A 13391-nucleotide genomic window follows, 5' to 3' on the forward strand; every position below is an offset into this window, starting at 1 on the left:
TCGGGGTTCCCCCACCAGAGGCACAGCTGATGAAACACCTCCGAGAGAAGAGACCATTCTCCCGGATCCAACGTCTACCGACTTAGATAGTCCACTTGCCAATTCTCTAATGTGCACAGGAGGAGGGAGCTGGAACATACTTCTGCCCACCTCAAGATGCCGGCTACTCCAGGACACTCCTTGTGCCCCCTTGATGATTGACATATGCCACAGCCTCACTAGCATTGTCTGATTGTATCCTCTCAGAATCCCTGCAGACAGTTCGTCCACTGGGATAGCCCGAATCTTTAGTATGTTGATCGGCAGACTGGACTCCTCGAGTCCAAACACCTTGGGCCGAGTACACTCCCCCAAGAGACCTCCGCACCCGGACAGACTGGCACCAGTGGAAATCACTGTCCAATAAAAAGGGGAAGAAAGGATTTTCCCCAGGCAAAGCACGGGGGAGCGAAGCTGCCATATCAAAAGACCCCCTCGTACCATGACTGAAAAGGATCAGATCGTCCAACGGCAGCGGATCCTTGTTCCATTTGGCCGGAATCTCTCTTTGCAGAGATCTGGTATGGAACTGAGCAAACAGAACCGCCTCGAAGGTGGAAACCATCAGACCCAGCACTTGCATGCAAGTCCTGAGCTACGACCAACAGTTGGACAACAGGAGCCGAATCGCATCCTGCAACTTCAGAAGTTTCGCCTGAGGAAGAAAACACCTGGGCCGATGCTGAATCAAGCATCAGACCCAAGTAGTCCAGCTTGGTGGATGGAGTCAAAGACAATTTCTGAAAATTCAGTGTCCTGTAGAGTTTGCACAGCAATGTCCAAGTCGACTTCTAGAGCCGAAGATGACTCTGCACACAGATGCAGATAGTCCAGGTAACCTAGTACCGCGATCCCCTTCTGCTGAGGCCAACACCAGGGTCAAAACCTTTGTAACCCGAGGAGCTGAAGCAAGACCCAAAAGGGAACGCCACAAATTGATAATGCTCCTTGCCACAGAAAAAACGCTGATGCCCGACATATTGGAATATGAAGGTATGCATCCTTGAGATTGATAGAATCCAGAAGATCCCCTTGGAGGAAAGCCACTACCGTGCAGATGGACTCTATCCAAAATTTTTGAACCTGCAGAAAGTGGTTCAGAGCCTTGAGGTCCAAGATCAAGCGAACCTTACACAACTGGGAACAGTAAACAGATTTGAATAAAAACCTTGAAAACGTTCCAACTCTGGAACCGGCATGACTCCTTGTGCCAACAGGTCCTGCACTGCCCCCATATAGTACCCCCCCCCCCCGATAGAGAGACAGGCGTAAGTCGGAAAGAAAGAACCTTGCCAGAAACTCGATCTTTTAGCCAGATAGAATCAACTTGTGGACCCATTTGTCCTAAATGAGAACGGTCAATGGGTCCGGAAAGAAGCAAAGATGTCCCCCCCACCCCAGCTGCGGGTGAGGGCGCCCCTTCAGGCTGGGGAAGGCTTGTCTGCAGAACCAGTAATGCCTGCTTTTGACTTACCATTCCAGGGTCTCTTGGAGCCTCTCGCAAAGTTACAAGTGGGTCTCAAACCCTTTTCCTGCGATCGAGGTGGATGAAAGGGAGCCGAGAAAATAGCACCACATTTACGACGAGGTTCCTTGCCCCTAGCTACCTGTAGAAGTAATGTACTCTTACCTCCCATAAGGCCCTTAATGATCTCCTCCATAGAGGCACCAAACAAATGGTCTCCTACAAGAGAGATCAGTCAGCACCTTTTTAGAAGCCCGGTTGGCCGACCGAAGAATCGCCACCATAATGGATATTCTGCCAGCCAAGGGGGCCGCATCCAAAGATGCATCACAAATGTACTGTAGCCCCTGAAATCAACCAATCCGCCAGCTCAGGGGGGGTGTATATATTAAAGGAAACAAATTGCCAGGACCACAGATCCCAGCAAGGAACTAGGTCCTTACTGCTGACTAGGTAGGAAAAAAAAAAAAAAAAAAAAAACTGAGTACCTATAGCAGAAGGGAGCATACCCTCTGGGACTGCCCATTGGCGAAGCCAGACACTTTTTCTGCCTAGTGTCCTACTACTGCAGGGGGCAGTATAACCCAAATGGTTAAAAAGATCAAGAGCACAAATGTTTTCAAAAGATGTTTTTTGAAGAACCGACAGCACCAAGTTGAGGTCCCACCGAGGCAACAGAGACCTCACCGGGGGGAACCGAGTGGTGGACCCTCTAAATAAACGTATGAATCAAGGAGTGCGTAGCTAAAGGGCGTTGAATGAAAATCGCCAAGGCCGAAACATGGCCCTTGATGGTACCCAAGGCAAAGCTTTGATCTTTTTGGAGGCACTCCAAAATTTCAGCCACCGAAAAGGAGTGGGGGAGGGGGGGGGGGGGTGTTGGGGCGGCCCCCAAGCCTCACACAACGCAATGTACGCATTCCAGACGCGATGATAAATCTTATTGGAAGTAGATCTAGCTTTTAACAGTGTGGGAATAACCGATTCCGACAACCCTCTATCTATTCAATAGCCACGCCGGTAAAGCCAGCGACTGTTTTACTTTAAAGCAGGATGGAAGATTGGCCCTTGAGCCAGAAGATCTTCTCTGAGAGGGAGCCTCCAATGGACGTCAACGACCAGGTCAGAGTACCAAGACCGGCGAGGCCAGTCTGGGGCCACTAGGATTACCGGAATCCCTTCTGCCTCAATTCTTCGCAGAAGTCTCGGCAGACGTTTTTAGAGAGGGAAGGGTGTACTGGGGAGATCTGTTTCATTTAAATTAGATCCTTTTTTTAAATGAAATTAAAAAAGATCTGAGAAGACTAGCTACAAGTTCCCTCTCCTGGATAGGGCGTATAACCATAATTGAAATGTGTATATTACCAAAAAGGTGTTATACAAGTTCCAGATGCTTCCGATTCAAATCCCACAAAGCTATTTCAATGTATTGAGGAAGATGACACTGAGGTTTATATGGAAACAAAACAAAAAAAAAAAAAAACCACACACAACACAAGAATTCACTCTGTAAATATTAAGTAAAGAGAAAACACGCGGTTTTAATAACACGGGTTATAGACTGGACGTATAATTCAAAAGCAAAAAAGTTGGGTGGAAATAGAAAATAGTCTTAGTAAGACTTCAATATATAAGGTAATCTGGGTACAACAACAATACCGTCACTTATCAAAAGAAACTAGCAGTGTGACACTAGACACTTAAACTTGGGACTTAATACACAAACAGAAAAATAGGGAAAATAATTCTCCACTAATCCCACTTACCGTTTTTTTTTTTTTTTACCCGGAAATAATGCACTGATAGGGGGTTAGATGAAAGATAAAAATGCACAATTAAAAGATATGAGTGGGGGGAGGGTATGCACGTTACAAGAGCCGAGATATAAAAAAAAAAAAAAAAAAATTCTCAATCAACGAAATAAGATAATCCCAGTTGAGACCCTTTATAAAAACACACCACCTCAACCTATAAGGTTAAGTGAAAACTTATTGCCATTTGAATAGCTTCTAGTTCCACATAGGGCACCCAGACATGGTATCTCACAGATCTATAGGATAGTCACTAGGGTCATGAACCCAGAGAAACGATCATATCTAGGGAGATAGATGGGAGACGGAACTGGGAGTGACCTGGAGTGAACAAGAAAAAGCGAAAATTCTTAAACTAGCAGATGGGACAGCAACTGATGTAAATACAAAATTAAATTACAAATGTCTGTCCAGGTGGTATACAACTCCCATCAAGGCACATAAGTATCAGACAAATCACCACTCTGTTGGAGAGGATGTGGCTTGGTGGGATCGATTTCACACATACAGCTGCAAGAAAAAAGTATGTGATCCCTTTGGAATGATATGGATTCCTGCACAAATTGGTCATAAAATGTGATCTGATCACCTAAGTCACAACAATAGACAATCACAGTCTGCTTAAAGCGGAGTTCCACCCAAAAGTGGAAATTCCGCTTTAAATCGTCCTAACCCCCTGACATGCCACATTTGGCATGTCATTTTTTGGGGGGGGGGGGGAGCGGGTACCTAGTTTTGACAGGTACCCGCTCCGGCTCCGAGCGCCGCCCTGAGCGGAAGTTCTCCTCCCTCCGGGACATGTCAGAGGTCCCAGAAGATAGCCAGCCAATCACGACGCATAGCGCAAAGTGCGTACCTGGCTGTGAAGCCGCAAACTGTCACAGCCGGGTGCTTACATCAGTGATGCCGGCACCGCTGAGCAGAAAGGGAGAAGACGGCGCATCACTGGACCGTGGGACAGGTGAGTGTGCGGTTAGGCTGGAACTCCGCTTTAAACTAAGAACACACAAAGAACGAAATGTTACCATGTTCTTATTGAACACACCATGTCACAATGCAGATGGAAAAAGTATGTGAACCCTTGGATTTAATAACTGGTTGAACCTCCTTTGGCAGCAATAACTTCAACCAACTGTTTCCTGTAGTTGCAGATCAGACGTGCACAACGGTCAGGAGTAATTCTTGACCATTCCTCTTTACAGAACTGTTTCAGTTCATCAATATTCTTGGGATGTCTGGTGTGAATCGCTTTCTTGAGGTCATGCCACAGCCTCTCAATCGGGTTGAGGTCAGGACTCTGACTGGGCCACTTCAGAAGGCGTATTTTCTTCTGTTTAAGCCATTCTGTTGATTTACTTCTATGCTTTGGGTCATTGTCCTGTTGCAACACCCATCTTCTGTTGAGCTTCAGCTGGCCTTAAGTTCTCCTGCAAAATGTCTTGATAAACTTGGGAATTCATTTTTCCTTCGATGATAGCAATCCGTCTAGGCCCTGACGCAGCAAAGCAGCCCCAAACCATGATGCCCCCATCACACTTCACAGTTGGGATGAGGTTTTGATGTTGGTGTGCTGTGCCTCTTTTTCGCCACACATAGTGTTGTGTGTTTCTTCCAAACAACTCACTTTTGTTTCATCTGTCCATGGAATATTTTGCCAGTACTGCTGTGGAACATCCAGGTGATCTTGTGCAAACTGTAAACGTGCAGCAATGTTTGTTTGGACAGCAGTGGCTTCCTCTGTGGTATCCTCCCATGAAATCCATTCTTGTTTAGTGTTTTACGTATTGTAGATTCGCTAACAGGGAGGTTAGCATTTGCCAGTGACTTTTGTAAAGCCCCGTACACACGATCAGATTATCGAACTATCTGTCGTCCGTTTTTTGTGGCATGCTAGTCTGATGTGGAAAGTGAAGAGGTTATTTTCATACGAGTTTTCCCATCCGACAGAATTCTACTTCAAAAGCGATGTCATGTGTTGGATTGTTTTGTATGTGTTCTTTCATCTGAGCATGCCTAGTCTTGCTCTTAAAAAGAGGAAGTAAATCCTCCTCTGCAAGTTGTACCTATAGGTAAGCCTATGATAAGGCTTACCTATAGGTACTGTAAATATCTCCTAAACATGCACCGTTTAGGAGATATTTACCTTACATGCAGCCAGTGACGTCACTGGCGCATGCGCTCTGAAGGAACGGCCGCTGGTGCCGTTTCTTCAGAGACTGTGCCGTGACTGTCGGCGCGTGCGTGACATCACCACGGCTCCGGCCAATCAGATGGCCGGATGCCGCGATCCCGGAAGATGGGCGACTGGACATGTCGCCCGTCAGAGGTGAGCGGACGGCATGGCGGGGGCTCGTTCTAAGGTAAGTATTTCATAATGGGCTAGTATGCGATGCATACTAGCTCATTATGTCTCTCTTTCAGCTTTTAAAAAAAAAAATTAAACAGAGTTTACAACCTCTTTAAGATTTTTTTTTTTCAGTCGAAATCTGTACAAAGACGAAAAATCAGACATTGTTTTGACGGACGACAAAAATTATATAGCCTGCACATCAGGATTTTGTCAGCCGAAAAGTCGGAGTCGGCTGTCGAAAGCACCATACTAACAATCCGAAAATCGACAGATCGGTCGGATGAATTTTCCCTACAGATTTTCTTATCGTGTGTATGGGCCTTTAGCTGACACTCTAGGATTCTTCTTCACCTCATTGAGCAGTCTGCGCTGTGCTCTTGCAGTCATCTTTACAGGACGGCCACTCCTAGGGAGAGTAGCAGCAGTGCTGAACTTTCTCCATTTATAGACAATTTGTCTTACCGTGGACTGATGAACAGCAAGGCTTTTGGAGATACTTTTATAACCCTTTCCAGCTTTATGCATTACTGTTTTACAGAACGATATCCACCTTGGACAATAGTAACTTCAGGACCGCTGTCATTGCAGACAAAGCAGACTGGGCCCGCTGCCTCCGAAAGGGGGGTCAGGTGGTGAAACATGCTCCATGGGCACCATGGTTAACCCAGGGACTACCAAACCTTAGTAGAATAGAAAAAAAACGCTGCTAAAAAATCCCCACCGCTGCACAAGCAGAGCCACAGGACCCAACAGGTTTCTGCTATAGCAGAGAAGAGGGAGAGCCTTTTACCCACCAGGTACCCAGTCACCACTGACATATATAATGTTTGGGGTACAAAGTCATTTTATAACAAAAAAAAAAGTACAGTTTTTTATTGGAGGTTTTCCAGGAAACATTGTTGCTGAATATTAGGACATGTAACAATGTAAACTTGTCAGGTAACTGAAATGTCCACTTTACTTTTGTCTTGAATAAAGCAAATGGTTTTCTAGCTAGAAGACAATGCTTCCATATGACACAGACTAGGAATATCTCCTCCACCAGCTACAACACGGAGCCCTCCTCAGGGAAAGGGGTGGAAGCACTGAGCTCACTTTACACCTCGGCACAGGCTAGTCTGTATTATTAGGCTGTGTCATCATGAAAGGAGATACAGGCCCCCACGGAGAACAGGGCCCCAGCCTCCTCGTGCACCCACAAAGGCCCCCCCCCAACTCAAAACTGCTCTTACAGGTCCGGCCGTGCCGGTTCCAGAGAGGTGTCACACATCCGCTCACCTTCTTCTTCAGCTCCTGATCCACTTTCAGCAAGGAGGACATGATGTACAGCTCACAAACCTCCTTCTCTCACACCAGCTCGTGTAGCTCGGTCCGGAAGTGACGTCTCTTCTAGCGCGCTGTCTACTGCGTTGACTGAAGGAAGGCGGGCTCACCAAAGGCCAATGGCATTGCGGAACCGCACTCTGTACGGCCAATAGGAAGCAAGGACGGGGGTCATTGGCTGCTTGTGTGCTTCCTCTTTGTCGCTCATCATCCCATGTGTTCCCCTGTCACACACGTTTGGTACCAGCTGCTCTTTATAGCCGGGGATTTTCGCCGCTATAAAAGAATTATCGCTAATATAGAAGAGTTGTCCTTGATGTATTTAAGAATATGTGTATAAATACTGCAGTGCTACCAGTGAGACTTCCCCCAACATCATTATATCCTCCTCCACATTGTCTTACATTAGATATAAGAGCTATTTTTTATTTTCATTGTGAGGAGAGTTAGAACCCCTGTTAGTTTTTTTTTTGCCATCTGGGTCCGATTTTAACCACTTTACCACCGGAGGATTTTGCTGTCTTACGTCCAGGCCACTTTTTGCGATTCGGCACTGTGTGAATTTAACTGACAATTGCCCGGTCGTGCGACGCTGTACCCAAATGAATTTGATGTCCTTTTTTTCCCACAAACAGAGCTTTTTTTTGGTGGTATTTGATCACCTGTGCGATTTTTACTTTTTGCGCTATAAACAAAAAAAGAGCAAAAATTTTGAAAAAATAACAATATTTTTCACATTTTTTTATATGAAATTCCCCCCAAAAAAATGTAAAAAATAAAAACTTTTTATAATTTGTGGCCAATTTGTTTTCTGCTACATATTTTTGGTAAAAAAAAATCGCAATAAGCGTATTTTAATTGGTTTGCACAAAAGTTATTGCGTTTACTATTAAAAAAGAATAGCGCACACATGCAAAAGAAATTACTACCAAATTTGAAGACAATCCATTAATATACATGTCTTTTGGTTCATAGCTGCACCAGCTTTAGAAATACATGGGTATGCTCCCCCAAATTTTTTGCTTGTTTATTGCGTTTACTAACTAAGGGAAAGATTTCTGTCATTTTTGGTGTTTTTTTTTTTTTAACGAGTAATGGCGGCGATCTGCGTTTTTTTTTGCGGGACTGCGACATTGCGGCGGACAGATCGGACCCTTGACTGACATTTTTAACACTTTTGGGGTTACCAGTGACATTACTGCAGTAATCAGTGCTATACATATGCACTGTTACTGCAAAATGACACTGGCAGGGAAGGGGTTAACTTTATTGGGGAGGGAGGAGTTAAGTGTGTCCCTAGGGGCGTGCTTTTTACTGTGATTGGCTGTGGCTACTAGTGTAGGAACAGTGATCAACGGTCCTACATAGTAGAACCGTATGATCACTGTTTCTACACAGGGGAGAATGACAGGCGGCTTGTTTACATCAGCCGCCTGCCTTTCTCCCTCTACACCAGCGTTCGGCGAGTGACTGGCGGACATCGGGTCCGCCGGTCACACGCACTGACTTTCCTGTGAACGAGCCGCGGCGGGCGTGCGCTCGCCCGCTATTGGCTCACAAGGAAGTGACAGGCAAGCGACGTAGATCTACGTCACTTTGCCTGGCCGGGGCTGACCGCCGCAGTAAATAGTCGTGCGCCGGTCAGCAACCAGTTAATAATGTCCAGTTCCTGAACGAATTCTTTTGAATCGATACTTTTCAGTGAACTGGATGAATTGATTCATCTGACTGAACAGATTCATATGAAGTAGTGATAGACCGATATCGTTTTTTCATTGCCGATGCAGATAATTTGGTCATCGCGTACCGGTATCGGCTAATATGGGCCGATATTTTCGTACATTTAAAACATTTTTTTTTTTTACTTGACAGGTACTCTTGTGGAGGGATCTGGGGGTCTAAAGACCTCAAACCCCTCCTCTGCCCTTAAAAGCATTCAAAACGCCAAGTTTGGCTGTTTTGAATGCTGTCATGTTTTCTAACCGCTTGCCAACTGCCGCAAGTACATTTACTGCGGCAGTCAGATCTTCCTGGGCTAGTGCTACGTCGCTTGCCCAGGAGCCTGTAGGGGGCGAGCGCGCGCCGCCGGAGGCGCGCTCCCGCCCCCACTCTTTCTTGGTCATCCCCGCGCGAGTGACCAGCGGCTCCGATGTCCGCCAGCCACTCGCGATCTCCCGCTGGAGATCCCGCTAATGTAAACAAAGCCGCCTGTCATTTTCCCTGGTGTAACAGCAGAGACTATACGATCCTGCTATGTAGGATCGTATGTCTCTGTGGTTACATCAAAAGCCACGCCCCTTGACAGTTAGAAGCACCCCCCTAGGGCGCTTTTATGAAGATATTGGACTCCTGTAAAGATGCTGCTTTATGAAATTGAAATGCTTGACTTTCACGCATGTTTGTGAGTAGCTGATTTTTATCCTTTTATTATCAATAAACTTGCTGAGGATAATGCGCTAGGCTGGTGCGCCCTTTCTTTGTTTTGTATTTACAGGACACACTTAACCCCTGGATCTCTAATAAAGTTAACCCCTTCCCTGCCAGTGTCATTTTTACAGTAACAGTGCATATTTATAGCACTGATTACTGTAGTAATGTCACTGGTACCCCCAAAAGTGTCAAAAATGTTAGTCAGGGGACCAATCTGTCGGCCGCAATGTCGCAGTCCCGCAAAACAAATCGCAGATCGCCGCCATTACTAGTTTAAAAAAAAAACAATAAAAATGACATAAATCTTTCCCGTAGTTAGTAAACGCAATAGCTTTTGCGCAAACCAATCAAAATACGCGTTTTTTTTTTTACCAAAAATATGTAGCAGAAAACAAATTGGCCTAAAATGTTAAAAAATTTAGATTTTTACATTTTTTTGGGGTGAATTTCATTAAAAAAAGGTGAAAAATATTGTTATTTTTTCAAAATTGACGTTCTTTTTTTGTTTATAGCGCAAAAAATAAAAATCGCACAGGTGATCAAATACCACCAAAAGAAAGCCCTGTTTGTGGGAAAAAAAAGACGTCAATTTAATTTGGGTACAGCGTCGCACGACCGCGCAATTGTCCGTTAAAATCACGCAGTGCCGAATCGCAAAATAGGCCCTGGTCTTTGAGCAGCCAAATCCTCCGGGGCTTAAGTGGTTAATCTGGCACCATTAAACACTTCTGGGTTTTTGCATGAAGACCCGATCAGAGCCGAATGCGGCTTTGATCGGGTCTTCGGCAACCGCGCAGGCTGGTTTTCCGGGTCTCTCGCCGGGGACCCGAGCGAGCCGCAGAAAGAGGGTGGGGGGGGGGGGGCGGCGTTCCCTCCCGGTCCTTGTAATGACAGCCGAGCAGCTTCTCAGCCGCATCGATTGTCATTACAAGACTGCCGACCGTCGGCTATGGACGCCGGTACCGGGGTGATGCCTCTAGCTGCAGGCATCACTCCGGTACAAGCACTTTCCGAAATATCGGTAACCTCCAGGGCCGATTCCGAGATATCGGGGAAAGTGCATACCGGCCCTCGATATATCAGCTTTGCCGATAATCGGTCGATCCCTAATATGAACAGTTCACTATTGACTCAAAAGGAGACAAGTCTGGTAATGTGTTCCTAAAGTGAGAGAGCTCTGCCCCTCCCTGCAACCAATCAGCTGGCTCACAGCACACTGATAATCAAGAACTAGATACAAACTCACAACAGTTATGAATCAAGAGTACACCAGTACACTGAGTCAAAGAATCATGGGAGAGGAGACAGACAGAGACTTCCCAGGTTCTCTTGATGCGAGTGCCTGATCCAGAAGAAGGTGGCCCCGGAATATGGGTATGACTACCCCTAGGCTCCTCGGGAGATTATGGAGGAGATAAAGGCCAAGAGAGAGGGATGGTGTGATGAAGCGGTTTGGGATTTCCTTTATATCCCCAAACCATATCGCTACCGCAAGAGGCCTGAGTTGTGGGACACCTTATCTGTGAAGGCTAACTGGAAATTGGGGTGGTCCATACACATAGACCATGTGGAAGTTCACCGCCCAAATGGAACAGGCCAGTCTTGGGCTGTTTGAATCCAGGACTCTGTGGGAAAAACTGTCCGGATTCCTCATCCCGATTACTATTGTTGAGGATGCAGACCCACTATTTTTATCAGGAGAGCTGATTCGTTAAGAGGCTAGTTAGCCTGGATGTTGCTGGAGATGTGATGTTACAGTAAGAGGGGCTAGAGTGCCTGAAGAGCTTTTAGTGAGTTCAAAGTTGTTGTTAGGGCCGGAAGCCCTATTTCCAAATCCCCTTTCCCTTCTATCCTTGCAAGAGGAAGTTGGGGACTCAACAAAACAACTACCACTATGCAGTTTCTATGTGTAAGAGGGCCGACCCTCTAACCCACAAAGACTTCCTGTTCAAAGAACATTAGTAGACATCTAGCTTTGTGCTACAGTTTGCTACAAGAAGCCATGTCTACTGGATACTCTGTCAAGATCTCTTGGACCAATGGGCCAGGATCATGAAATGCTGTTAAAGACATTCTGCAGAGAACTTGGGTCAGTGGGCCAAGTTGGCTGAAGGATGGAAGAGGATGCTTTACAAAAGTGACTTTGCTCAAAGGACACTTTGTAAAGCTCCTGTCGGGTCAGTGTGCCAGTTGAAAGAAATTTGTGTGAGTTGCTACCTTGGGAAAAGGAGGTAGTGGCTCATTGTCTCTTCAGAGAGGGGGATGGTAGAGTGAAGGATCCCTCGAAGAGCTTTGCAGAGACTCACAAGTTAGGGATGTTTGCTCAGGCTGCAGCAAAATAGCTTGCCACCAGAAGAGGATGTGTTGCCTCCGTGTTACAGAAGGAAAGGACAATGTGAACACCAGTCGGGTGGACTCCGCATTTCTTCATTCTGAACTTGTGGGTCTGACTATAACAGGAGAGAGAGTCAGTGCCCTGGTGTCTGAAAGGGACTGTGCCTATTATTTAGTCAAAAATATGATTCTCGAGTTTGGAATAAAAAAAATATGATTTTCGTTAGGAATCAATGGTGCAGTGTTAGATAGTCAGCTTGGCAGGATCTGTTTGTTGTCTATTACAGGTACACAACAGAACGTTGACTCAAGCATGCCCTTAGGGGGCCTGGAGTGATGAAGAGCTCTACGGGAATGCTACAGTTAGAGATAATGCCGGTGAGAAGGTTGTCTCTGAGGAGAGGGCACTCTCACCGTGAATAGGTAACAATGTACATTTTTGTGCTTAACTTTTGTTTCCTTTGCAGGCTTCCATAGGACTTCCGGGTGTGGATAGGCCCTCCACTATTCTTTGTGTGTATATCCTTATACAATGTTGATATTGTATTTAGCTAGCTAGAAAGGGTAATGTCTTAACCTGTCAAGCAGATTTTTGTTTGGTGGGGGGGTTCATTCGTCTAAATGCGCTTGGTATATGTACATAAATGTGTGAATATTTGTACAGCAGAGTCATATATTTTTCCACGTAACTTATTGTATTCACTGGCCACATATGCGGTATGCCCCATGGCCCTGTACATATGTTATTTCTCTTTTACCCTTTTCTAAGTTTGTGGGATACTCCGTAAAATTTTTGTACAAAGAATTTTTGTAGGGGCGGCTGCCATGAGCCAGTGAGGACATGGCGGACATTTTTTGGCGGGGGGTGAGTGTAGCACCCCCCTAGGTAGGTCCTAGAGAGAAAGTATAGTTTTGAGCTCTGTCTGCTTACCAGAGGGGCTGCAGGTAAATCTGTATTGTTCTCTGCCTACCAGAGAGCAGGATCTATTAGTGAGGTCTGCTCATTGTGCTCAGTATGCGATTCATTCGGTCTAGAGAGTGTTTCACGCTAATCCAATAGGGAGGCATGTTGGACAGTGGGAGGAAACCTGACAAATGGGTGCATAGGCGTTTGATACAATCCTGATGTTTGGTAGAGGGCAGGACGCCCTGGTACATGTTGGGATACTGTAATAAAAGTCAGGAGCACATGTGCTCGGGGTCTTTCGTTGGAGAGCGGAGTCCCAGAAGGAGGGGGCAGCTGCCTCCTCCTCTGTAGAGGTGCCGTGCGGTCTCAGGAGATCGCTCTGAGGGCCGGAGGAGTGGTCGATAGGAGCTGAACCCAGAGGTCCTTTTTTCGGCAGTATCGTGAGTACAGAAACTTGTGTCCAAGGGCCTGACCTGAGAGGGGGGCCACCCCTGCTCATAGGATAGTCAGTGGATGGGTGTCAGCAGAAAGAGGATGCTGGGGAGAGTATCCTGAAAATAAAGTATTGTTCATTAAGTTGTCTTGTGAGAGAGGATAAAGAAAGCAAGAGACTTAGCTCCATTTATCTAAAGTGGCAGGATAAATTAACAGCCTGGCTGTTCCATATCTACTTGTGAAGATAGAAGTCCTCAGATATTGTGAATAGTTAAATTGGAGTATCCCACTATTCCC

The 13391-nt window shown here is 46.0% G+C and overlaps 1 protein-coding gene and 1 long non-coding RNA gene across 2 annotated transcripts in view; one reads left to right on the forward strand and one right to left on the reverse strand.

The window, feature by feature from the left end:
- The window catches only part of PSME3 (proteasome activator subunit 3), a 64380-nt gene extending 57378 nt beyond the window's left edge, over nucleotides 1-7002 (reverse strand). The window contains exon 1 of the mRNA XM_082272092.1: nucleotides 6944-7002. Coding sequence (XP_082128218.1) covers nucleotides 6944-6985 — 42 coding nt within the window. The 5' untranslated portion in view covers nucleotides 6986-7002. The remainder of the gene's footprint in view (nucleotides 1-6943) is intronic.
- Nucleotides 1-13391, forward strand: part of LOC309566786 — a 1174540-nt gene that overhangs the window by 162636 nt on the left and 998513 nt on the right. The window lies entirely within an intron of this gene.

This window comes from Pelophylax lessonae (assembly GCF_965119305.1).
Source record: "Pelophylax lessonae genome assembly, chromosome: 11".
NCBI lineage: Eukaryota > Metazoa > Chordata > Amphibia > Anura > Ranidae > Pelophylax > Pelophylax lessonae.